A 24,382-nucleotide genomic window follows, 5' to 3' on the forward strand; every position below is an offset into this window, starting at 1 on the left:
TTCCGAACGTCTGAACGTGCGTGAATAACCGTGAATCTCGTTTAACAATATTTCAAGATTCAAAATGGTGGTCAATATTTTGAATTTCAACCCCAAAGCTTTAACTTTAAGCAATGAAATTGTCTCGTTTTTTATTCTTTCTGTTTATTTTTGTCGTTATTTTAGTATCACTGAATATTCTGCTTATGATTTATATGACACAAAGTAGGATAAATGCCTTGAACGACTTCAAAAAATTCAATTTTCAGTACAAGGTAAGCTATCTAGGAGCGACGAAAACATTCATGGGTCCGTTTGACGGAATAATCACACATCATTTTATGATTTTCATCTGAGTACTATCTCTTGTACTAAATTTTATACCACGCAGGTCAATGAAGATTCATTTTTGTCAATTCACGATTTACCAGAAGACAAATCTGGAGAATATTATGTTCATAAGAACTTCATCAGGGCAGAAAACGCTTCTTCGTTTACAGAAGTGGTGTTAGCGAGCCACTGTACAGGAGATCACTTGCATCATTTGGTGTCATTAAGTGACATATGGCAGGGACCATTGTCTATTGGTTTGTATGACATAGTAATTTTGTTAGTCATTTTTGTCTCCCTCCCCTCCCCTCCCCCATATGTGGGGGTTGTTCCGGTCGATTCTCGGATTACTGTAAATGATTCACTGTAAATTAATTTGTATGAACCTTGTTTGTAGTGGAGAGTGGAGACACAGCCTGAAACCATATATTCTTCCAATATTCTTTAGCCGTATTCGTCCCAGGGCGCAGTCTTGAAAGCACGCTCACAACTCTCTATATTCTTTACGCCTGTTTTACTAAAATACGTCAAAAAACTACGGTACACCTCGTCCATCCTGTGAACGCATTACTGAACGAGCAAGACCTGATGTTCTTGATACGAAAATCAGGAGAGATCAAAGCCAAGTGCTCTAGAGCTTTGAAACAGATCAAAAATGCAAACAAAAATTTGGGCAAAAACTACGACAAAAAGGTAGAGTCTTGACTCCATCGCAGTGAAAGGAAATTATCAGAATGCATTTTATCCCTCGCGAAATTAGATTTAGAGCCTTATAGAGGCGGGCTGAAGTATATATATACATCCTGTCAAATATCAAGCAATGATATTGTTATATTTGACTGGGATCGCCTTCCCCGACAAGACTGGATTACCATGTATGATTATAATCGCCCAAAGCGGACCTATCATCTCTATATATCGGTCTGAAATATATCTTCACTCCAGGTCGAATATCCCAACAATTTACTGAGAAACATCGCCAAGCACGGAGTTGAGGGACGATATTCACTGGTTGTGGATATCGACATGATTCCGAATCAGGCTTTGTATACAGACTTCATGATTTTTGCCACGGAAAATAATCTTTTTGTTGATGGCAATAGCTTTTACAGCGGTAAGCTTTCTACGTTCAGCCAATTTTCTGCAGTGCACGAGGGCTTTTAAACTTGAAATGCAGCTCTGCCTTAGTTCAGATGAGATTTTACCTAAACGAATTTTCGTATTCGCGTTCAGATAAGAGTGTTTTCGTGCTACCGGCTTTCGAGGTACGTTCAAAGGGAGCTGATTATATGCCCAAGGATAAAAGAGAGCTTGTCAATCTTTTGGACGAAGGAAAAGTCCGTCCGTTTTACTACGATATTTGTCGGAAATGCCAAAGACCAACTGATTACGAAAGATGGCAGAGGTTGGTTTGAACCTCTAAGAAGAACAGTTTAGAACTGATAGAGCTATCCAGTATAAATAGATTTAGTTTAGTTTAGGTTTCCTCCTGTAGTAAAACTGGATCAATAAGAGATGATCCTTACCGGACCTGTAGGAAGAACAGTTTAGAACTGATAGAGCTATCCAGTATAAATAAAGTTAGTTTAGTTTAGGTTTCCTCCTGTAGTAACACTGGATCAATAAGAGATTATCCATAATGCTCCTCTAGGAAGAACAGTTTCGAATTGATAGCTATCCAGTATAAATAAAGTGAGTTTAGTTTAGGTTTCCTCCTGTAGTAACACTGGATCAATAAGAGATGATCCTTACTGGACATCTAGGAAGAACAGTTTCCTCCTGTAGTAACATTTGAAAGAGCGTGCTAGAGGGAAAGTAAATTTGTCACTGAAATTTCAGTTTCGTTAACTACGATAAAGATATGGATGTTGGATACGAGATCGAATGGCAAGACCCCTGGGAACCATTTTTCATCTCTCCAAAATCTGCTCCTGACTACGACGAGAGATTCAGACAGGTACGTGAAAGAAATATTTCAGTAACAAGCTTGAATCTCATCTGTGTATGCAGGTGTCCCCTATAGACATGTACCTCATAAAGCAGTTGACAATACATTTCCTTATCCTGCGTGTTTTTAGTACGGTTTCAACCGGATCAGCCACGCCTGTGAACTGCACATTGCTGGCTATCAATATTTCGTCTTGGATCGGGGATTCCTGCTTCACCGAGGCTTCAAAAACAAGGAATCATTTCACAAGACGAAGAACGAGGAGAATAATAAAAATAGGATGTTGTTTCGGACATTTAAAACTGAACTAAAGGATAAATACCCGAAATCTTTGAACAGATGTTAGCTGGATGCTATCTATACAAGAGATGATCCTTGGCCTTCTGGACGGGGAGGATTGCAATAAGATTGTAAATATTATAAATTTGTGACAGTTGTTTCTAGGTGAAATTTGTTTGTTACTTTTACACCGGGGGCGTACATACGAGGGTGTGGGTTGACCTCCCCCCACCTATCCCAAAATACTATTCTAGTTGCCTCACGTACTGTTTTAGTCGGTGGATTTGTCAACGAGGGAGCTCGACCAAGGTTCAGTGGGAAAAAGTTAGTCGCGTATGCGAAACCCATGTGAAATTTTTATAGGATTTCCTCAGCTTAAAAATCAGGTTGATTGCTTAATTCTTAATAAATATTCTTTTATTAAACCGGCGCCAGCCGGGGAACTCTTTAAAATACGAGAAGAAATATCATAAAATCTATTTGTTTTGTTCGTTCCTGACGAGATCACTTAAAAATGTAATTATTTTCACTATTTATAAATATTACCATCAGCCATCTTGCAAGCAAAAAATGGTCTAAATGGAATCTACACTAGATTTTTCGTCCATTTCGTAGAAATATCTAGTCCACGACCAATCTTTGAATTTTAACATGTACAAAATTTACCGCGGGCTCAGTACCGCCTCAGCCGCTGGCTCGAATGACTATGGGCTCGAATTTTATAAAGACACTATAGCTAGCAATGGTGCGGACCCCAAATTAATGCCGACGTTGACCGTCATCATCGCAGGCTCAAAACAACCTCTTATTAGGTACAACCGCTGACTAGGTCACCTGATTTACCGAAATGCGTCATTCAACACCAGCTCGTCTCGTCTCCATCCTTGATGGCGTATATTGAATACGGAGTCTGTCCTCTGCTCACAGCTTCAGCAATCTTCTCGTTGATCTCCTTAATAAGATTGGCGTCATGTATGACCGAAGTTAGCGACGGCCTGGGACTGGCTTCGGCCGACCGTATGACGTCAGGAAATGAAGGATCCAGCGCTGGAGGAGTGGGGGGAGGTGGGGTGTGTTCTAGAGTTGGCACCTGCAAGATAACAAGGGCAGGGGCGAGGGGTGACCATGTACCTCGGTAGGTGGGAAATGAAGGCGATTTTTTGACAAGATTTGGAATGAATTTTTCGTCGTCAATACTCTAGGACGGAATGGAATAGCAAAATACTTAATGTAGCATTACCTGTAAAAACAGTTGCTATTGTGAACAACGTTAGTTAAGAGCAGCTATGTTCCTGGGATCAATAAAGTTAGTTTTCATTAATACCCTTACCATGGCAGGATTATCAAACGTGTACGCCCTTGGTTTAGCTAGAATACCGCATCTTTCATCGTTATCTATGATTGTCGGCTTAATATCAGTCAAATCCATAGGGATATCCTATAACGGAAAAATCATTCATGAAAGCTAGAGGTGGTCATAAAATCACATCTACCTATATGTAACTCCATTTTGTTTTCACAATGGTTGCGGTGTGACTCACCTCTGAAAATGTGACTATCCTTCCACTCATCGTACTCCGATTACCAGAGCTTCTCTTCTTATGTGATTTGCGGAAGAATTTCATGGATTTGTTTTTGCTTATCTTTACAGAACTACTTACTTTATCTCGCCTAAAAATGCATATGCAAGGAACCAGTGTTATTACAGAAGAAACCTTAACTTTCCTGATACTGGATAGCTTTATCAGCTCAAAACTGTTCTTTCCAGAAGTCCAGTAAGGATCATCTCTTATTGATCCAGTGTTACTACAAACTAAACTAACTTTATTTATACTGGATAGCTCTATCAGTTCTAAACTGTTCTTCCTAGAGGTCCAGTAAGGATCATCTCTTATTGATCCAGTGTTACTACAGGAGGAAACCTAAACTAAACTAACTATATTTATACTGAATACTGGATAGCGCTATCAGCTCTAAACTGTTCTTCCTAGAAGAGACAGGGGTATGTTTATTTGAACCAAACCTAGACACATTGTGAATACAAATTCGATCTAATCTGATCTCACCAATGATGACAATCAATAATTAACTTACAGGGCGAGTGGTGGTGTGTTGAGAGTTTGAGATCTGCGCCGTCGGTGCAACTGTTCAGCTGGTGGCACTCGTAAATCATTCGACTGGTCCCCAGCCTCTTCATCTTCCAACCCAGAGCTCGAAGTACGCAGAGCACCCATCAAACGACGGAAGAGTGACGGTTGACGCTGAAGCGAAAAAAATCCTGGTATTCACATGGCGTCTTACATTGACCTCGTCCGTCCAGTCAGATCGATCAATTTTTTTGAACAAAATATCGCCAAAAAAAACTACCTTCTTCCTTTTGTTCAAGCAATCCATTTCCTCTTGTTTCCGCTTTCTACTTTTGTAATTTTCGTAAATCAACTTCGCACAATAAACTTTACCGATCGTCAGTTGATGCGAACTCAGAACTATTGAAAAGAAAGTGTCGATTGGATTGGCAAAGGAAACTTAGACACGACTTAGATATTATGGGCCTACATGCATGCTACAATGTAATTCAAGCTCTGGTAACAGTGTTGAAAGACAGATGAACTAAATACATCGACATATATCACGGTTCATACCCGAGTCACGAGGGACCATTCTATTCAAGATTTTCTGTGAAACTTTCGGCCACAATCTCTTAATAACTTGTCTCAATTCGTCATCTCCTCGGGACAGTTCGCCGTTGTTGTAGATCCCGAGAGCGGTACGGATCAAGGCGAACAGTGTCGAAGTAAAGAGTACGGTGCTATCTCCCATTATTGGCATGTTCATCTTGATCAAACGCTGAAGAACGAAAACAAAGAAATTTACAACAAATATCGCCATCTTTCGTTTTTGCTCGATTGCAACCAAAAAATTCTTGCTAGAATCTAGGGCTGGCGTCTTCAAGGTCATTTCTAACGCCTCAGTTTCATCCCTTTTAAAATTTCACTTCAAGAATTCGCACTACAAGCTAGTAAACATTTATCTTACCTTGTATGCTAGGAATCTTGGGCATTTTCTGCCAAAGCCGACTGGAGGTGACATGTCACACATTAAACGATAAACATTCTTGTGGGTAATCCGACCACTAGAAAAAAAACACACAAGCATTTGTATAGATCAGCATATTGTCGAACCGTTATTGTATATCTAAACTTCCACTATTATCATCCACAATCATGTTCCGAGGAACTAATGCACTGGTTCAATATTGTGGCCGTCTACATGCCTGAAGAACTGAGAACTGACTTACGTTGCCGTTGGGTCATACTCCGACCAAACTCTGACAAACTCGTCCAAATGATGAGGACCAAGAATGGACTCGTCGCGAGTCAGGTATTCGAAATTGTCCAAAATTACGGCAACGAATAAATTCAACATCTGCAATATATTATATTTTTCATATAAAATGGACGTTTAAACTTCAACATGAGATATCTTTTTGAGGTGGTTCAGACACAAACCACGACAGCTTATTGTAGAATACTACCTACACTAGACCACCACGTTTGAGATATCTTTCTCAGGTAGTTCAGACACAAACCACGACAGCTTATTGTAGAATACTACCTACACTAGACCACCACGTTTGAGATATCTTTCTCAGGTAATTCAGACACAAACCACGGCAGCTTATTGTAGAATACTACCTACACTGGACCACCACAGTTTATCAAAGAAGACAACCGACTTACCAAAAACGAGCAAAGAAAATAAAATGAACAAAAATAGATTATAGAAGCAGCAGTGTTTCCACACTTTGCCCCAGGGTAAAATCCAGCTCGGCTATCACATAATGCAAGATCAAAGCAATCCTTCATCACCAAATGCCAACTCTCGCCCGTCGCTGCTCTGAAAATGAAAAGAATACTTTTTGAATACAGGCGTTAAAGTCATGTTCAATTGTCAGTGCTGCACAAAATGCTTTGAATGTCGGAAAAACTTTTCATTTTCATCAAGGAACGACAAAGACCCATATTCTGGAAAAACCAATAGCGTTTCTTTAGCTTCCAATGTATCTTTAGGTTTTACCTGAATAAAACTTGGAGGGCTCGTGGAAAACTTTGAAAATTGTTGTGGTGTTTGATGTTCGTTGCATCGTTCAGTTGAACTCTACCAAACAACTACAGGACAATACAGAAAAATTGATCAGAAATATGCATCAATATGAAGGAATAAAACCCCTCATTTCATTGATTTTAGCATAAGTCCTGAATAATAAATTTTAAATATCGATATGACACATAGTAAACTGTACCAAAATTCATTATTTCGAGTAAATCATATATTAAATGAAAAGATAGCTTTCGTGAAGTGTAAAGGTATCTTAATGATCGAGAAATTCAATACTTCCTTTACATCTCTGCCATTACCTGCATTCCAACGACAGCATAGATGAAGAACAATATTGCCATTAGTGTCACAACGTAAGGTAAGGCCTTCAGAGACTGTAAAAACGTCCACAGCAGCATTCGTATTGTGTAACCTTGACGTATGAGTTTAATAAGACGAGCAGCTCGGAAGAGACGGAAAAATGTTGGATCGATTGGAAGGTCGTCTTTATTGCCCTGGAATCAGAAGAGCTCATTCTGAAATAGCGTTCAGTGTTTTTAAACAGGAATACTGGAACGCTTGGTACAAAAGCTGGATAACGCTTTCCACCGGAATTGTGGTTTTTTAATTGCAAAAGGTGTCTGTTCGTTAGCGCTATCCAACCTTCGTTGTACTAGTCCCAGATTTCAAAACAAAAGAGTTCTTAACTCACTCGAACAAAATTCAGAATCACTCCTGAAAACGTTATTAAAACGATGATGAAGTCAAAGATATTCCATCCGTCACGAAAGTAATTCTGAAAGATGAGATGAAGCTCTTTATGATCAGGTCAGTTTTAGACGAGGAGTGCGAAATAACTCATCAACCTACCGCTCTGAAGGCCAGTAATTTGAGAATTGCTTCGACTGTGAAAATTATGGTGAAGCCAGTATTCATGTAGTTCAATGTGTTCTGATAGACGTCACTCATACCATTGTACTAGACAAAGGAAGAAGACTTAATGTAGATAGACAAGTTCGCAAAATACTTTAGTTCAGGGTAATGGTGATCTATCAATGGCTCCACGCATGCGCGGCTGTGATATCGAGGACTTACCGACATCATGAGAACGACGGCATTCAAGGCGATCAAGATCATTATGGTGATTTCAAACGGTTTTGATTCCACGAGGACCCATGTCTTGTAGGACAGAGTGCTTTTGTCTTCCGGCATGAAACGCTGGCGAGGTTTGGCATTGATAGCGAACTGAATACAGTCACGCTGAAAAATTGAAGATGTAGGAACGCTTTGAGCTTGGAAAGTGGGGAATCTTGGTGGATAAGAACAGGGAAATAAAACAAAGCAGAACTATATTTAAGGAAGGCTGTATAACTGATGATGAACATGACTATATTTTGCTTGAGCCAGAGCACGGTTCTTCTGACTCATAGCTCATAAGCTAAAATCCTGGGGCCGGTAACTTGTTCAAAAGGCGTTAAGCTTAAACGGTGGATAAGTTCAAAATGGAAGACAAAACTATATATTTATTGAACAACTGAGCTAAAATATGTCGATGTGAATAGCTTAATTGCCAATGGAAGTACATATTTAATGCATAAGATGCAGGTTCAGTCATTCACAAGATCTATGAGAGGAATTTTAAGCTTTGGCTTATCAACCGTTTAAGCTAAACGCCTTTCAAACGACCGGCCCTGGGCTCCAAAAGTCCCGCTGCATATCAAAACGAAGCAAATAAAAATTTCCAATCGGTATTGAGAGTAGAAAACTTCAGCAAAAAGTCAGTCAAAAAACAAAAGATAATAGCTTCAACTATCTCAGGGAAGTTAGCCGTCTAGTTTAACAATGAGGATGCAGTTCACCTGGTTTCTGTCGAGATCACAGGCGAGGATATTCCGTTCTCCAGACTCTTGGAAAGTCACGATGATGAGAGCGACAAAAATATTGATGAAGAAGAAAGCAAACACGACGACAAAACAAACGTAGTAAATTGACATGTGAATATTGTAGTCTCGTATGGGACCCATATTCTCCTCAGTGGCGTCAACAGTATGATACATCGTCCTGAAGATGAAAAAATAAATCGAAAATTATAGCAAATTTGAGATATTGAAACCTGTTCTAAGTATTATATGCTCAAAGCATGTAAAAGGAATAGGTAATTATCATTCGAGGTGCTTTAATGTCCGAAGACTGTTTTTTGCTATAATTTTTGGTACGATTTTCTTCTTTTGACAGATGTGAACGAGTAATTAGGTAGAAATGCTCTGAAGGGTAAGAACTCTTATTTGAACATCCGTAACTAATTTACTCGTTTACATCTACCAAAAGAAGAAAAATGAAGACGCGGTGTAGCTAAATGCATGGGGACATAGCTTAAACGGTGGTTAAGTTCAAAATAGAAAGCAAGTTTATCGTTTTATTTAACAAGCGAACTAAATGTTTTTGACTTTAATACAAAGATACTGTTTACAACTACATATTCAGCGCATAGAATTCAAGTTGACTCATTCAAGAGAGATGTAATAGTGTTATTTAATTTTGACTTATCCACCGTTTAAGCTAAACGGGCTTGATACAACCGGCCCCTGGTTCTTAAAGATAATCAGCCTGACTGCACAAATAGAAAAAGTCGATGGTTCAGATCTGGAAGTATTCAAGAACTTGGTGGTTCTACTTACGTCGGCCATCCTTCCCCGGTCAACGACGAAAACAAAGTAAGCATTGCTTGAGGTAGGGAGTCAAAGTTGAAAACACGCTTTTTCCAATCACGTTTGGAGATCTTTGTGAAAAAAAATCAAAATATATTCAAGGCGAAATTGGTTAAGTTCGTGATAAGATGATCTTTAGAGACCCACCTTAAAAGCGGGAATATCTTCGTTGTTGGCAGCGCTGAAGTAATGAAAATACTGGCCTCTGAAAATAGACGATTGTGGAATTATAGCAAACTTAAAACTTCCCCAAAAGCATAATATATATGCAGGCACTATAGTTTGAAAATCAAGTTACATACTTGCAAGTCTCCTCTGTTCGCTTCGAAGGGTCTGTGCAATAATACATTTTCCCCTTGAGAAAATATTTAAATAATCTTTTTACGGAAAATAAAGGATTACAAGAAAACCAGAAAAGGTAAAGTGGGAATAGCTTTAAAGAAATTTTGCAAAATTGCTGCACAATTCCGCTGGAAATGGTGGCAAATGGTCGAACCAAACAGTCGTACAGAATACCTTACAAGATTATAATTTGAAAACTTCGCAAAGCTATATTTTTTTGCATTTTATTCTAAAAAATTGGCAACCAGACTTTGCAACTTTACAATAACAAATTCTAGTACAACAGAACATGAAGTCTTTCAAATACGATTTATTTGTATCTTGAACTATCTTCTTTACTTGGATGAGAACTTAGTTTTCTATTAAACATCAAAAGGTTTTCTTTGTACCTGAAATAGTTGGACACCAATCACAGCGAAAATAAATAAGAACAAGAGAGTGATGAGGATGATATTGATGACGTTCTTGAGAGAGTAAACCATGCATTGAAACACGGTCTGAAAACAGAGAAAAGAAGTGGTTGGCAAAAATTGTAGTAACAAATTGTAAAGATATAGTGAACTCTTTTAAAGTTAGCACAAATGGGATTGATTTATATCCAGCTGTACCTTGAGTTTTCTCGACTTATTAATGGCTTTTAGAGGACGCAAAACGCGAAGAACTCTGAGACATTTCAAGATGTCTTTTCCACTCATAGAAGCCTCTGATGATGACGTTAACCTGATTAAATCAAATAACAGTTACCGATAATGAATAACTGATAATCAGCTTGCATCTGCATTACGTATGATTGCGTGCATATACTATCTTCGCACATTTTTTGCTCGATCTGCTCTTCCTTCATCTTTTCCTTACTCCGTCTCTTCCATTTCTTTCCCCGTCTTTCTCTCTACTCCCCACTTCAATCAATTCCCCCTCTCATTTCCTGTCCTCACCTCTCCCAATTTATTCCCCGTTTCTTCCTCGTTTCCCCCTCTTCCTCGAAAACGTTTTCCCTTTTTCCACTCCCTCCTCTTCTTCCTCCAATTCCTCCCCTCCCCTCGTCTTTATTCGTTCTCTTAGCTCTCATTATAGTTTCCCCCACCTTCCTCTTACCTTTCTCTCCTCTATCCTCCCCCCATTGTCCTTACCTGATGGCCAACGTGGCTACATTCGCGCAGACAACAACAGCGTCGATCACATTCCAAGGATCGCGAAAATACGAGCCTTTGTGAAGCACGGCTCCAACATCAATTATCTACAAATGAGCAAACTTGTTCAGTTTCACACGTAAAACGTGTTGAAAGAGGAGATCCGGAATTCGGACATTGAAGGCCTACCTTTATAATAACTTCAATTGCAAACACAACCGTGAAAACCCAGTCAAAATAAGATAAAATCTACAGCAATTGACAAGAATAAATATAAATTAAAGCTAGTTTGAGGGGTACAATATATTTATCAAAGTCAACATCTTCATGAGGGAAGCTACTGCTACAATCCAACAGTCATTTTCTTGTTCTACTATTGTTCCTACCTTGTTTCGTTCGGACTGACCGAAAGGTTCCACGGGATCCTCTACAGCCAATGACAAGCTACTTGTTGCTATCAAAACGAGGATGACGTCATCAAAATAACGAAGATTTACCACCCAGTGACAAAATCGTCGCAAGCTGAAAATAACAAAACAAAGATCAGCTTGTTCCCTACGATCAAATCTACGGAGCGAAGAACGCTGTTGAGTAGCCTTGTGTTCACCGTTCGTTACTTACGGATTTTGTGGCGAAAATATAAATAGAGCATTCTTTCTTATGATAGGCACACGTCTGGCTATCAAGCGACGGCCAATTATCTTCTCTGGATTACGGAGCGTTTTTGCGAATCCATGATTGCTGATACCTTGTTCTGGAAAATGATTTTTAATAAACCTTTATGGGTAGCGAATGGTATTCTTGTGATCAAAAATGATAAAAAAAACGATGTGGTTGGACCATTAAGCTTTTCTGCTTCGTTTTTCTTGCATGAAAAACGTGTCAAAGCTTCTAAACGCACCCAGCCCAAATTCTAAAAAATAGGCACAATTACACGAACAAATCTTACGGATGTAATTGTTTTCAGATTGTACACCCTCCGTATCCTCATCGATTCCAAGTTGTCTCTCTTGTTTATCTCTATCTTTCACTTGCTGAAGTATCTCGGCAAAGCTGATATTGCGTACGACCTCTTCACCCCCGTCATCCCGCGGTGTACTGTTCTCATCCTCAGTCACCTCATACACCCCCGCGCGTATATTGCTTTCTGGGTTGCTGTTAAACTGCAGTGCCACGTCATTCGGCGATGTCACTGGTGACGTAATCTAGAATTGAAATCATTGAAAAAAAGTCATGGATGGATTTACTTTTTTCGATTTCTTATCCGCGTTTCAAGCATAGCAAATTGATTTGCTTTCCCAACGTATCATATGAGCTTCAATTTGTTAAAAGTTATACCCCTAGAACATTGCGTTTTGGGCCCGGTTGTTCAAAAGCCGTTTAGCTTAACCCAGGGTTAACTCAAACTTTAACATAATTTTTTTCAAACGTTCGTTTACGAAGTTGAACATGTTTTTTCACAAAATATTTTGCTGATCAATAGAAGCCTTATTTTGTGAAGTCTTGAAACAAACAGCGGTGCAGAACCATATGAACCAAAGCAGCGGATTAAATTTTAACCCAGGGTTAGCGTTTGGATTTACCTCTATAGAACTAGATCTTTCGTTGTCTCTCTGCTCAGCAAGCCTATGAAAAGGGAAAGATTTTAGAGATTTTTGTACCACGAAATCTTCCTCAACATCTAATCTCAACTTATTACACACGCCTTGATGTTCCTAGAATTTTCACACCATATTCCATATGACTATCTTTTACCCACCTGCAGTTACGAAGATTCGACAAATGTTTAAAATTTAGAACAATTGGCAACTGTTTCTTCGCCTTCATCCATCCTTTTTGCCGCTTCTCCTGTATCCGTTTCTTCGCTAATTCTCTTTCTTTTTGTTCTCTCTCTTCGTCACGTGTTAGCGCCTGCGCCGTGGCCAGGTTATCTACCGCTATCGCCAGGAAAACGTTCAGCAAGGTGTCTGGGAGGATTGCCGAGTTAAAGAATTTATAGGAACTTCTAGTTCATGGACAAAGACTATCGTTTCCAAATGGTTCTTCCTTAATTGAGGTCCAGTAAGGATCATCTCTTATTGATCCAGTGTTACTACAGGAGGAAACCTAAACTAAACTAACTTTATTTATACTGGATAACTCTATCAGTTCTAACTGTTCTTCCTAGAGGTCCAGTGAGGATCATCTCTTATTAATCCAATGTTACTACAGGAGGAAACCTAAACCAAACTAACTTTATTTATACTGGATTGCTCTATCAGTTCTAAACTCTTCTTCCTAGAGGTCCAGTAAGGAGTATCTCAAGTATAGCTAACATTTAAAGGATACAATTGCCCAGGATAACAAGACCAATAAAATAAAGTGATGCTAGCATTCCAGTGATGGTATATGGTCCTCCACTGGCCAAAATACCCTCGTACATTACTGTGTTCCAGTCCTCCCCAGAGAGCATCTAGGATTAAGACAGAGAGCTCATCTTTTTAAAATCAACATGATATGAAACGAGTCATCGCAATTGTGTAAAATTAAAGCAACGAATAAAAAGTTGGATTAGTTGGTATGATGAAAAAGATTAGTTGATCTATGAAATAGATCGCTATATTTTTTTATATTTAACTTTACCTGAAAGACAGCAAGCATGGCTTGGAAGAAGTTGTCAAAATTTGTTCTTGGAGGATCCAATTTGTTGTTGAATCTACGTTTTTCAAAGTGCTTTGTTAGTACAAGAAGAGAGTTTTACCATTGGTCAAATTACGAAATAAAAAACATTTTCCTTTTTTCTATACAGTTATAAAAACACGCGTGGGAGTTTGGGAGAACGAGAAATAATCAGGTTATTTCGAGTTCTCTTAAACTCCCACAAGTATTTTTATAACTATATAGAAACACGGCGGGAAAATACAGTTATAGAAACATGCTTGTTTACCAATTAGCACGCGCGTACTATATAAATGTTATATTTTAATTCAAATTTCGCATTCGGCTTACTTTGCTCCAAACAGCTGCATCCCAAGCAGAGCGAATATGAAAATAAACAGCAGGAGTAAAAATATGAGGCTAAGAATAGAGCGAACGCTGTTGAGTAGCGATGTTACTAGATTTCGCAGAGATTTCCAGAACCTAAACAACAAGAAAACAAGACACAGTTCAGCCGAATTGCTTCTTTTAACGCCTGTAGTGCTGCTTTAAACGGGCAATCTTGTTCGAGCCAACTAATGGCAGAAGCTATCTTGAAAAACCAGGCTGGAAAAAAATATCCTCTGGGCAAGAAGAATAGATTTGAACAAGACCCTTTATATTCGATCCAGAGTTGACTGGATAATTATCCGAAGTGAAAAACAGCCCTCACACGTAGCGAGGCCAACATGAAGGCGGTTTTATACTGGGCGGCATTTTCGAAAATTTTTGCGTGATTTTTCTTCCAATCGTGAAAATCCACTTCGACTCAATTCTCACAATTGAAAAAAAATCTCGCGAAAGATTCCTCTCGATCGAAAATTTTCGCAAATCCGCCTGCTTCGGGTTAAGTGTGATGTTGGCACCGTATTGATCTCATTACCTTGTTACTTTGAATATTCTCAGAAGTCTTAGACTTCTTAGAACGCTAATGCCAAGACTGATGTCATTCACTTCCTGAATGATCATTTCCACGAGACCACATAAGACGACCTGAAGATGTTACAAATGAAATCAACATCGCTTGCTATATATACATTGGTTACAGAACCTCGTTATTTGCAGATAGAGTTAAGCCCGATCAACATGCGCGATTGCTGTGGTGGAAATTTTACCAAAGAACTGAAAGAAAACTTTGTTGTACTAACCGTAAAATCAAAACAATTGAAAGCAGAACTGAAATAGGTGTGGAAACCGAGACCAAACATTTTGAACAACATTTCAGCGATGAATATAACCAGAAAAACCAATTCACAGGTATCTGAAATGGAAACATTGAAACTGCCGTTTCTCATGCATGTCCCAGGCGTTTTTCAGTAGATTACGTTTAGCTGTAGATGAGGGTAGTAATCACCCATGGACGCACCTTGAAACTTTGTAAGAAATTCCGGTTGTCCGTGATGCTCTAGAGCTATGACTAGCGTGTTGAGAAAAACACAGACAATCACAGACCAGTAGAAGAAATTACTTCGAACTATTTGCCGAGCATAGAGACGGCTTTTCTTCATTTTTTGTTTCAATTTTCGCACCGCATCGGTTCTGAAAGAAAGGAAAATGGTAGACGTTGGTGCCACGGTCGAGCTGACATATATACATGCACTTACTGGAACATGGACGTTTCAAAAACATCTCACAATTGTGCTTACTTGTTCGCCATTGAGCTCTGAGCGTCTTTTCGACAGTTATTCAAATGGTTCAGTAGTTCTTTATTTCCATCAATGAGATTCATGAATGACTCTGACAAGCTGTGCCGTTTGTGCACCATATTTTCCTGAATTCGCCGGGCCGCTGTAAGAGATGAAACTCTATGAATGTTGCAATGTGAAAATCTTCAGGCAGAACTCAGAATTGTTGTACTTTTCGCAAGCACTGATGCTGACCTTTGCTACAAATACGTACTAGCCTTAGTGGTCTATTATACTTACTGCTTTACAATGTGTTATTCTGTGTTTCACCTTCAACTTTTCCCAATGTGAGATGATTATGGCAGCAAAGTTAATCTGAGCGTTGGCTGTTGCTACTAATATACAAGCCCAACTAGCTTACGCGTACGGTCATAGGTACAATATCATACCTTGAGCTTGTCTTTCATCTTCATTCTGTTCCTCTCTGATAATTATTTCCTCTTGAAAGACAATCAAACGATAAAATAAATACAGCTCAAATAAATATAAACATTTTCACCGAGGAAAACTCAGGAAGTTGAGCATTCCAAACTTGGAAACTTGAATCATAATTGAAATTTCATTGAATTGCAATATAATCCGATTATGTAAAGTTTGTTCTCGTTAAACCAAGGAATAGGAGAAGATAAAACTCTCGTAAAAACTAAAACTAGCTTGCAAACACTCAGCAAATCTAAACTTTGTTTGACCAGAGACAAGTAATGGCAACAATTATGTACAAGTCGATCCAAAACACTCATTCTTATTTACCGGCTTTTATGATCCAATCTGTATAACCTGACATAACTCTTTCCATCTGTTGCTGACGACGAAATTTAAAAAAGGAACGACGATTCTCCACTCTCTCGCGTTCTTTGGCAAATTCCCTGTCAGAAAATGATAGCAAGTTTTAGAGCGTTTTAGACTTGTAAATGAGATTTGCAATGCTGGTAGAAAAAACAACTGATTGCCTCTAAAAACCATGCATGTATGGTTTCCGCACTTATCACTGAAGTTGATCACATATTTCTCGTTGTGTTTTTAGTAATTATGTTATGAAACAGTGATTTTCACAGGCGTATCACAGTCTTTTGCACTTAAGATGGTATACTCTTGAACGGCTGGACTTACTGACCCGCTGAGAACACCAAGAATAAGGTTCAACATGAAGAACGATCCAATAATCAGCAATGAAATGTACAAAATCGACGTCACCACACCATACTCGTACTCGCGAGCATCAAAACTCTACAAGTGCAATTGCAAAAGGTGAGGAGGGTGGGTGAGGGGGCAGAGAAGGGGAAAGTGGAGAGAGTATGTAATTGGACAAGTGGTGGGTAGAAGGGTTGCCTGTGAAGGTGAAAAAAAGAGGGATCAGGGTGAGTGAGGGCGGGGGCGGCAAAAGGAGGATCAGGGTGAGTGGGGGGTAAAAGGAGGATCAGGGTGAGTGGGGGGATACAAGGGGGATCAGGGTGAGGGGGGGTAAAAGGAGGATTTGAGCGGGTGTGCATGCGTTGCGAAAACTGGTTGGTAATAGGTGACAGTGCGGTGAGGTTCAAGACGAGGTGAGGTGGCCGGGTGATAAGTGATGAGTGGTGGGGTGAGAGGTGATGGGAGAGGTAGGGGGAGGAGTAAGATGAGAGGTTGAGTGAGTGAGGGGTGAAATGAGTGAACTGCTCAGAATTGTGATCACTAATACTCACAATATACATAATGTCTGTCCATCCTTCCATTGTGACACATTGGAAAACGGTCAGCATAGCCAGGAATATATGATCATAGGATGTTATTCCATAATGGGGTCCAGGCCACTGGGCCGTCGAGTTGATATATTCACATCTCTCCCCACTTCCACACGTCCGTCCTCCATCGTCCCCACACGGACGACTTGGCAGCAGAGTTTCACTCATCTCACCTGAAGAACAAAGAACTGGATTCAGCGGTTACCCTCGGTCAGTTAATTGCAAAGTTGACTGACCCACTCCTAGCTGGTTAATTAATCAAGGTCATTCATTACACGAGTATACTTGATGTAATCTTACCCGTAGCGGTTTTTCTACATGTCCAATGAAAGCGACCGACCAGCAGCTCAAGACCAATTATTGCGTATATCACAATTATAAACAGTATCAAAAATAAGATTTGCATCAATGGTTTCATTGCACGAACTATTGACTTCATTACCACTTGCAAACCTGACAAAATATACGAGCGATTGGTTTGCTTATGAAGAAGAACTCTGGTGGGTATAATCTTACTATCAACATTGCGTTACAACACAGTTATAATGAATATCGTAGTCTTACTTGGAATACCGGAAACCAGTTTCAGCGGTCTCAAAACACGTATCGCCCTAAGAGCTTTGATTCCTTCGGAATTATCTTTAGTTTCCTGACTCATCTCGGGAACCACGCCGATAATTCTGAAGGACGAGACGAATGACATAATAATGTTTCGAATAAAAATTCCGTATACCTTTGCCTCACAAGTCACAACTCACCTGATTTCTAATTAGAACGAACTTTTGAGGTGGAGGGGGGAAGGTGACGCCCATTAATTACCCCGGTCTATCGGCACTAGCCCAAGGAATAGCAGTTATCTTAGGGCTGTTTACATGAAGCAAGTTATCCCGGCTGGGCGAGGTAAAAAGAGCATCACATCAAAGGTTTAACCTGATTAGTCTTTCATTATATGCAGTTTAACCCGGCTCGCCTAGCCGAGATAACTCGCTCCATGTAAACAGGCCCTTTGCCATTTACTTACCCAACGATAAGAACGATAAAATCTAAAATGTTCCAGCCATTTCGTAAGTACGCCCCTGGGTGTAGAATAAAGCCCATTGCCAAGATCTTTACAAGAGCTTCAAAGCTGTATATGGCAACGAAATATATTTCGCTTGCCTCCTGGAAATATTCAGCAACATTATGGCGATGTTAGCGTAGTGATGATATGCAGTTTTAATTAAGAGTTGTTCATTAGTATTTTCTTACCAGTTGTCTATTCAAGTCGGTCGAATCCCCTGCGGGGTGGGGAGCGTCCATTGATAGTACAACACAATTCGCTGCTATTGTTAGAAGGATGAAGTAATCGAACGGTCTGGGAGTGAAAATGAAAGTTAAGAAAAACAAACTGGAAGGAGTGGAAGTTTAACCGTCTTAAAACGACATCACAGGAGATCTAATCCGATATAATTTTGTATTTATTAATGTATTTGAGCTGTTCTCCATTTGATGTATGTAGATAAAGACGATGTACGGAAAAATACAATAAATGCTTGCGATGTGGTATAGTAACGCATGCGCAAGTGATTCACCATCTTGGATGGCAAGATTTTCATATATACAACCGATTACTGTATACCCTAGAAATTTCACGACTCCTCTGAAAAAAAACAAACAAAATCATGAGCCATAGTGCTAAAATCTTGACTTTTGTTTTCGTTTAAATAAATGTACATCCTAATCAAGTTGCCGCAGGGAATATGGGGATACATTGCTAACAAAGATAAAATTAAACATTCTCAATTATTCTTTTCCACGTGTATTGATTTTAGATAACAGCTCCCTAACGTATTCCAGCAATAATCTTGCAAATGACATATCAAAAACGTCCGAATATAGCTTATCGCGGACATGATCTGCAGAATTTGGTCGTGAAAATGAAAAACAAATAACATAGGATGTTGATATTGCATGGACAGATGATAATTATTAGACTATACGTGCATGCATGTAATTTTGACATAGAGTCACAAGTAGCTATAATGCAGAGTCGAACTTTTTCATTCTGAAAATATCACGTTTGTATAAATATATGTAGAAGAAATAAACGCCAAGCATGCATAAACAGATTAAAGTAAAGAAAAAACGTATTTCCTTCAAAAGATTTCATTTAATTCACTTTTTTAAACAATTCTCAAGGCTGCAAATATTTTGAAAAGTCTAGTAAATATTCGTCACTATTTTTGTGATCATACATGTAAAACTGGCGCGGTAATTTTCATGTAGAAATTTTGGCTGCGGGCATTTGTATATATATTGTCCCGAAAGTTTTCAAGTGTTTCTTTTGAAATTCCCTATATTAATTTAGCCGTTTTCGAGAAACAGTTTTACATAATTGATCAAGGTTCGCTCTCTGGGGTTTTTTTCTTATATAGTAATATTAAAGTATTTCGCTTGTAAACATAAATATATAACGAATATTCGCATCTGCACACAACTGATTATCAAATTATGAAATCTTAATGTATATATACCGCTCAGCGCGCGAGGCTTAGATAATCGAGAGTATTTTTGCACCTGCTCCGTAGCAAGAAATTAACACACTGAAAACAAGAAACGCTGAGGCCGAGATGTTCACTCACTGCTAACAAATGGAATTTATCCATTAAAGAAACTTTATAATGCATTTAGTCAAACGTTCGTCGCCTGCATTAAAAGCGAACGGCAAAGCTCGATCCCACATCTTTACATGCAGGAAGTCCTCGGTAAGACGCGCTTTCGCAAGCGTCTTTGTAATAGCTTTATGCTGGAAGTTTTTTCTTGAAATCTTGCCACCAGTTGAGAAGAATTAGGGACGCAATTTCCGCGTCGGGATCTGTATGTAACTGTGTATGAATCGTTAATCTAATTATACGAATATAATTTGTACACCAGCATCCAACCCTTTAGCTCTATACGTCGAAAAAGTTATATTGCATTCGTACAATTAAAAGTGAATAAAAATTTAGTGAAGATTATTTCTAACATCGGCCCGTTGTGATTACCGGAAAAGACATGAACTAAACTAATTTTATTTATGAGCAAGTCACTATATAAGATGGTGGTATATACTGACTGAACCATAGCAGGTTTCTCAAATTTAACATCGCGTCAACGTCAACAACATGTCGGTTCTTTATCTGCCTAAAATTTATTATTGATAAGAAAACATCTTTTCAATGATTCGACCGATAAGGGCTTTCTTTAGAAGAGTCAGTACTTTACAATACTTTATATTATTTATTAATATTAGCAAGTGCATGGAGGACCATTGCATGTGTAACTCTATGGGCATGTCTATGCCTTTTTTGAAGCATTTTCTATGCGTTGTAAATTGCTCTTCTTCTACTAACAGGTCCAGTAAGGTCTAAGGATCATCTCTTATTGATCTAGTGTTACTACAGGATGAAACCTAAACTAAACTAACTTTATTTATACTGGATAACTCTATCAGTTCTAAACTGTTCTTCCTAGAGTCTATCAGTTCTAAACTGTTCTTCCTAGAGGTCCAGTAAGGATCATCTCTTATTGATCCAGTGTTACTACAGGAGGAAAACTAAACTAAACTAACTTTATTTATACTGGATAGCTCTATCAGTTCTAAACTCTTCTTCCTAGAGGTCCAGTAAGAAAAATCTCTTATTGATCCAGTGTCACTACAGGAGGATACTCAAATATTTACTTTTACCAGTAACCGAATACGAAAGTAGTAAAGATCTCTCCCTTCACTATCAAAATTGGCCTTAGACTTAGCGTTAGATACAACAACCAACACTAATAATATTATTTATCATGCAAGGAAATGAATTATATCGCACAGGAAAGGAAACTGATATATCTGTCGTATTCATATCTATACAGCTATGGCATAATTTGTACGAGCTTTTTAATCATTAGCAACGGTTTGGCGATTATCATTTCTTCTTTGTTATGTGGAATCTTTCTTGCGATAATATTTATACAAACACGCACGTCACAAACGTGGGTATATAATAGTCTATCGCGCAAAATATAAGCGGGCAACAAAGAGAAAATTTCTAGTTAGAATTGCTGTTGCCATGCGCTATTTTTGAGCACAAAAGAATAATACATAGTTCGCTTTCAATAATACGAACTATAGATAGAAGAAACGCAATATCTACAACGATGTAATCGGTTACAACCAAAATTCTAATACGAGAAATACACCTAAACTTTACAGCTTTAGTCATAGACAAGCTTAGTAATTAGTATATAGCTACATAGTCATTGACAAGCATAGAAACTGTTTCTTAAAATGAAAGATTTGAATTCACTGATGCTTTATATACCGATATATGTAAATTTGTAAATATAAGACCTTATTTACACCTGTATATGATTAAAAACAATGTGCAAAAAAAGTTCATGCAAGTACAGTCTTATTCGGCTTTAATTTCACATTAAGATAGCCTTACATGCTGTTCAAAATAAACAAAACTCACAGGCAAGATCGATTTTTTAAAAGCAGAGATGAACCAACGTACTATGCTAAATATAGCATCTATAATTCTATATCACAAGAAGTTTTAAAAGAACGTATGCGTATATACTGAAAAAAGTGCTTAACGATCTTGACTCGACAATATTAATGAATTCGGTTGTCTTTGCCTTTGGATATATTAATCTTTATAATAACTTTGCCAATTTAGGCTTACGATAAAAGCTATTCTCGCTCGCAAACGAGCCAAGGCCAATGGCAATGAAATTTACACGAGACGCTCTTAAAGCATGACGATGCAATTATTATTTCTGATGATATATATTACATAGACTAACCGATTTTTTTTTAAATTCAAAAGTTTGTAAGCTATACTTTAGATCAAAAGCGAAAAGCACTCCATGTCGACTTTGAAGTGATCACAGGGTTAAAATGAGTCTCGTGCTGTGCGCTCTGTTAAACAATACAAAATGTTGTCGGTAAACTCAGGAATTACAAGTTTTTTTTTATAATATATAAATTCAAAGCTTCGATAAGTTTTAGTGCGTTTCTAGTTCAACATTTGGCCAAAGTGTACATGTCTAAAACTACTGTCGCCTGTTCGAATTACGGAACTGTTGCAGTGGAATGAAGATAAATTTTCAGACATATAAGTTGATATAACGGTGGTTCATTGGGGGGATATACTCCATATTATATGTTGCAATCTTGCATTGTTTATACCATCGTATATATTATTAAAACACCGCAATATATTCCTGTCTAAATGTAACAAACATAAAAAGTAACAATTAATAAACATTTTCGTCGCCGAAAGTTGGTTTACCGTTCAATTTTTTTCAATCTTTCTTTGAAAGACAAATCGGGCAACTGCATGTACACGTACGAAATATATTCCGTCAGATCTTAAATGCATCTGCCTTTTGCCTCGCCGTATTTTTTTATAAAGGAGTCTCGCTAAGTTAATCGTCGCTTCTCAAAATAAGGAATCGCATCGAACGGATATGTGCATGTTGCCGAGATGTACAAGTCACTCAGCAATTTCCGATAAGTAGGAATGTCGTCGTTTGAAATGATTTAGCCTGTCTAACTTTGGCGCAAGTTTGGCAAAATCGAAAGATGAATACCGACTTTTTTTCCTTTAATCCAGCAAAATCTACACGTTTCAAATGGCGAAAATGCGTATTCCGAAATCCCTACTTGGAATCAATCCTGTTGTATACATACGTGTACTTTTCTAGAATAAACCGATCACGTTCTAAAGTTTTTTCATATTGAAAGTTGTGAGGGCCACAAGGACTGAATAAACTATATGAAATGTCACCGTTGGCTTTGCCGGTTCGTGAAGATTGCCGCTTAGGATTCTACTCGGATATCACGGATAGAATTCGCCCGAGGCCAAATCCCGCTTGGGAATGCGAAAATATTGCGTCTAGCCTTGCCAAAAACTCACATACAAATTCTATTATATCCCCCAGAGCTATTATTGAAGGTAGACCTCAAAAATTATGCAAAAACAACACTACATTTATGTATACTTTGGCAAAAGGATACTTTGAATTGACAAGTCTCAACGAATATTTCCGTATTGGATTTTTTGTCGAGAAACAAAACAGCGAGCGACTCTCTTTCTTTTGTGAACTAAGCTGAGCATTTTCTCCGCGAAGTGAAAATCCCATCCAGCGCCGAAGCAACGATTCGACCGTTGTTGATCGATTTCTGTCAATCCCATTGTGTCGTACGTTTTCAGCCATGTCCACGCTCAAACGTCGACGATTTAAAACGCCTTTTTGGGTTGAAGAACGTTCGTAGCGGTTACCTTGTCATATTTGCGGACAGATCGGTGTACTCGACTGTAATAACGGCAGGGTTTATCCTGATGCGGTTGGTTTAAAACACTCTGCTTTACTTGTGTATTCAATGCGTTAGCAGCTGGCCACATTTATAGTCGGTGGCTCATTTTGATCAGTCCACACAATACATTCTGCAAGCTTATTTGAATAATTACGAGTGGCGTAATCAAAGTTTGTTATATATAACGCATTCAAATGAGGGGGAAAGCGACGCGACGCGCGCATTCGCGATTCATCCCAAACTATCACATTTAAAAAAAATCATATATCACTAGTTTTTGTATATCGGCAGTTTTATTCTCACATAGAAAATGTGCGCATATATACGATTGTGCACAATCGTCAGCAAAAAAGAAATATATTTAAATACCTGTTGATTTCAATATAGAAAAAATGGCTGCAAATCGCGCGGGGGCAATTTTGGCGGATGAGCGATTTATAATTTACGAGCCTTGTTATTGACGGGCAGAATAGTATATATACGTGGTAAATGAATCAGTCCAACACACACAATGTAGCCCAAATAAGCTGATTTGCACAGCTTTGTGTAAGGGATCTGAGAGAGAAGTCTCTCGAAGTAGTCATGACAACATTTATCGAACGCAGGGCACTAATTATTGATATTGACACCGTGCGATAAGATGGAAAATATATACTACTTTGCTTCAGTCTGAGAAGGGAAATATAGAGCTATTGACCCACGTTCGTTTCATGGGCAAATCTATGCCCAAAAATTCTCACATTCACTATCATTTGGATATCAGTTTGGCATGAAAAGAAATTCTACTCGCTCAGATTTGCTTCAAAATGAAAATATACATTAATTTAATGGAGAGATAAATACCACATTGACTATACTTTCGTTTTTATGCCGCAATTTCAATTTTGCTAAAATTGACCGTCAAGTTGGTCCACACTAGCGGAAATTCTCCCACTTGTGCAGAATCATATTTGTCAGCGGGTGGCTTATGTAAAATTAAGATCAACAGGTGGAATGCAAAGCTTTTGATTCCTCGTCAGTGAGAGGCTGAAAAACCGGAGCCTGCTGTGCTGGAAGAAAACTTTGACAGCCCTGACCAGCGGCATGCATCAGAAAATTTACGAGAAATGGAGCATCCAAGATGGCCGCCACTGGCTGATTAATAGCAGAAACGTG

The 24,382-nt window shown here is 38.5% G+C and overlaps 2 protein-coding genes across 2 annotated transcripts; one reads left to right on the forward strand and one right to left on the reverse strand.

The window, feature by feature from the left end:
• The first annotated feature begins 60 nt into the window (after positions 1-60).
• On the forward strand, positions 61-3,089 carry LOC114523001 (beta-1,4-glucuronyltransferase 1-like). The gene is made up of 7 exons (XM_028543794.1): positions 61-254; positions 371-566; positions 758-1,002; positions 1,255-1,423; positions 1,543-1,714; positions 2,149-2,266; positions 2,388-3,089. Exons 1-7 carry the CDS (start codon positions 114-116, stop codon positions 2,601-2,603), a joined length of 1,257 nt encoding a protein of 418 aa, XP_028399595.1. The 5' UTR covers positions 61-113; the 3' UTR covers positions 2,604-3,089.
• Positions 2,984-23,492, reverse strand: LOC114523000 (voltage-dependent N-type calcium channel subunit alpha-1B-like). The gene is made up of 43 exons (XM_028543793.1): positions 22,928-23,492; positions 18,145-18,250; positions 17,918-18,057; positions 17,461-17,576; positions 17,197-17,349; positions 16,858-17,069; positions 16,290-16,402; positions 15,926-16,041; positions 15,565-15,615; positions 15,137-15,278; positions 14,857-15,029; positions 14,639-14,751; positions 14,374-14,483; positions 13,803-13,934; positions 13,437-13,509; positions 13,143-13,266; positions 12,574-12,781; positions 12,398-12,440; positions 11,764-12,019; positions 11,436-11,568; positions 11,201-11,336; positions 11,004-11,063; positions 10,815-10,921; positions 10,293-10,404; positions 10,074-10,181; positions 9,645-9,697; positions 9,490-9,547; positions 9,313-9,413; positions 8,494-8,695; positions 7,730-7,894; positions 7,505-7,612; positions 7,347-7,430; positions 6,955-7,149; positions 6,614-6,705; positions 6,277-6,433; positions 5,835-5,962; positions 5,573-5,669; positions 5,179-5,383; positions 4,904-5,022; positions 4,631-4,797; positions 4,078-4,207; positions 3,867-3,974; positions 2,984-3,734 (listed from the first exon to the last, which is right to left on the reverse strand). Exons 1-43 carry the CDS (start codon positions 23,125-23,127, stop codon positions 3,393-3,395), a joined length of 5,748 nt encoding a protein of 1,915 aa, XP_028399594.1. The 5' UTR covers positions 23,128-23,492; the 3' UTR covers positions 2,984-3,392.
• Positions 23,493-24,382: the final 890 nt, after the last annotated feature.

The sequence above is a fragment of the Dendronephthya gigantea genome, unplaced genomic scaffold, assembly GCF_004324835.1.
Source record: "Dendronephthya gigantea isolate DGI-Jeju-01 unplaced genomic scaffold, DenGig_1.0 000026F, whole genome shotgun sequence".
Lineage (NCBI taxonomy): Eukaryota > Metazoa > Cnidaria > Anthozoa > Malacalcyonacea > Nephtheidae > Dendronephthya > Dendronephthya gigantea.

What these genes read in the sequence shown, in the direction of transcription:
- LOC114523001 (XM_028543794.1), top strand. Translation starts at nt 114, where the DNA reads ATGAAATTGTCTCGTTTTTTATTCTTTCTGTTTATTTTTGTCGTTATT. An exon ending in GCAGGGACCATTGTCTATTG is followed by an intron (nt 567 to 757) that starts GTTTGTATGACA and finishes AATATTCTTTAG; the next exon opens with CCGTATTCGTCCCAGGGCGC. An exon ending in TGGCAATAGCTTTTACAGCG is followed by an intron (nt 1,424 to 1,542) that starts GTAAGCTTTCTA and finishes ATTCGCGTTCAG; the next exon opens with ATAAGAGTGTTTTCGTGCTA.
- LOC114523000 (XM_028543793.1), bottom strand. Translation starts at nt 23,127, where the DNA reads ATGGCTGAAAACGTACGACACAATGGGATTGACAGAAATCGATCAACA. An exon ending in AGATGAAAGACAAGCTCAAG is followed by an intron (nt 15,279 to 15,564) that starts GTATGATATTGT and finishes CATCTCTTACAG; the next exon opens with CGGCCCGGCGAATTCAGGAA. An exon ending in AATTACTGGCCTTCAGAGCG is followed by an intron (nt 7,431 to 7,504) that starts GTAGGTTGATGA and finishes CTCATCTTTCAG; the next exon opens with AATTACTTTCGTGACGGATG.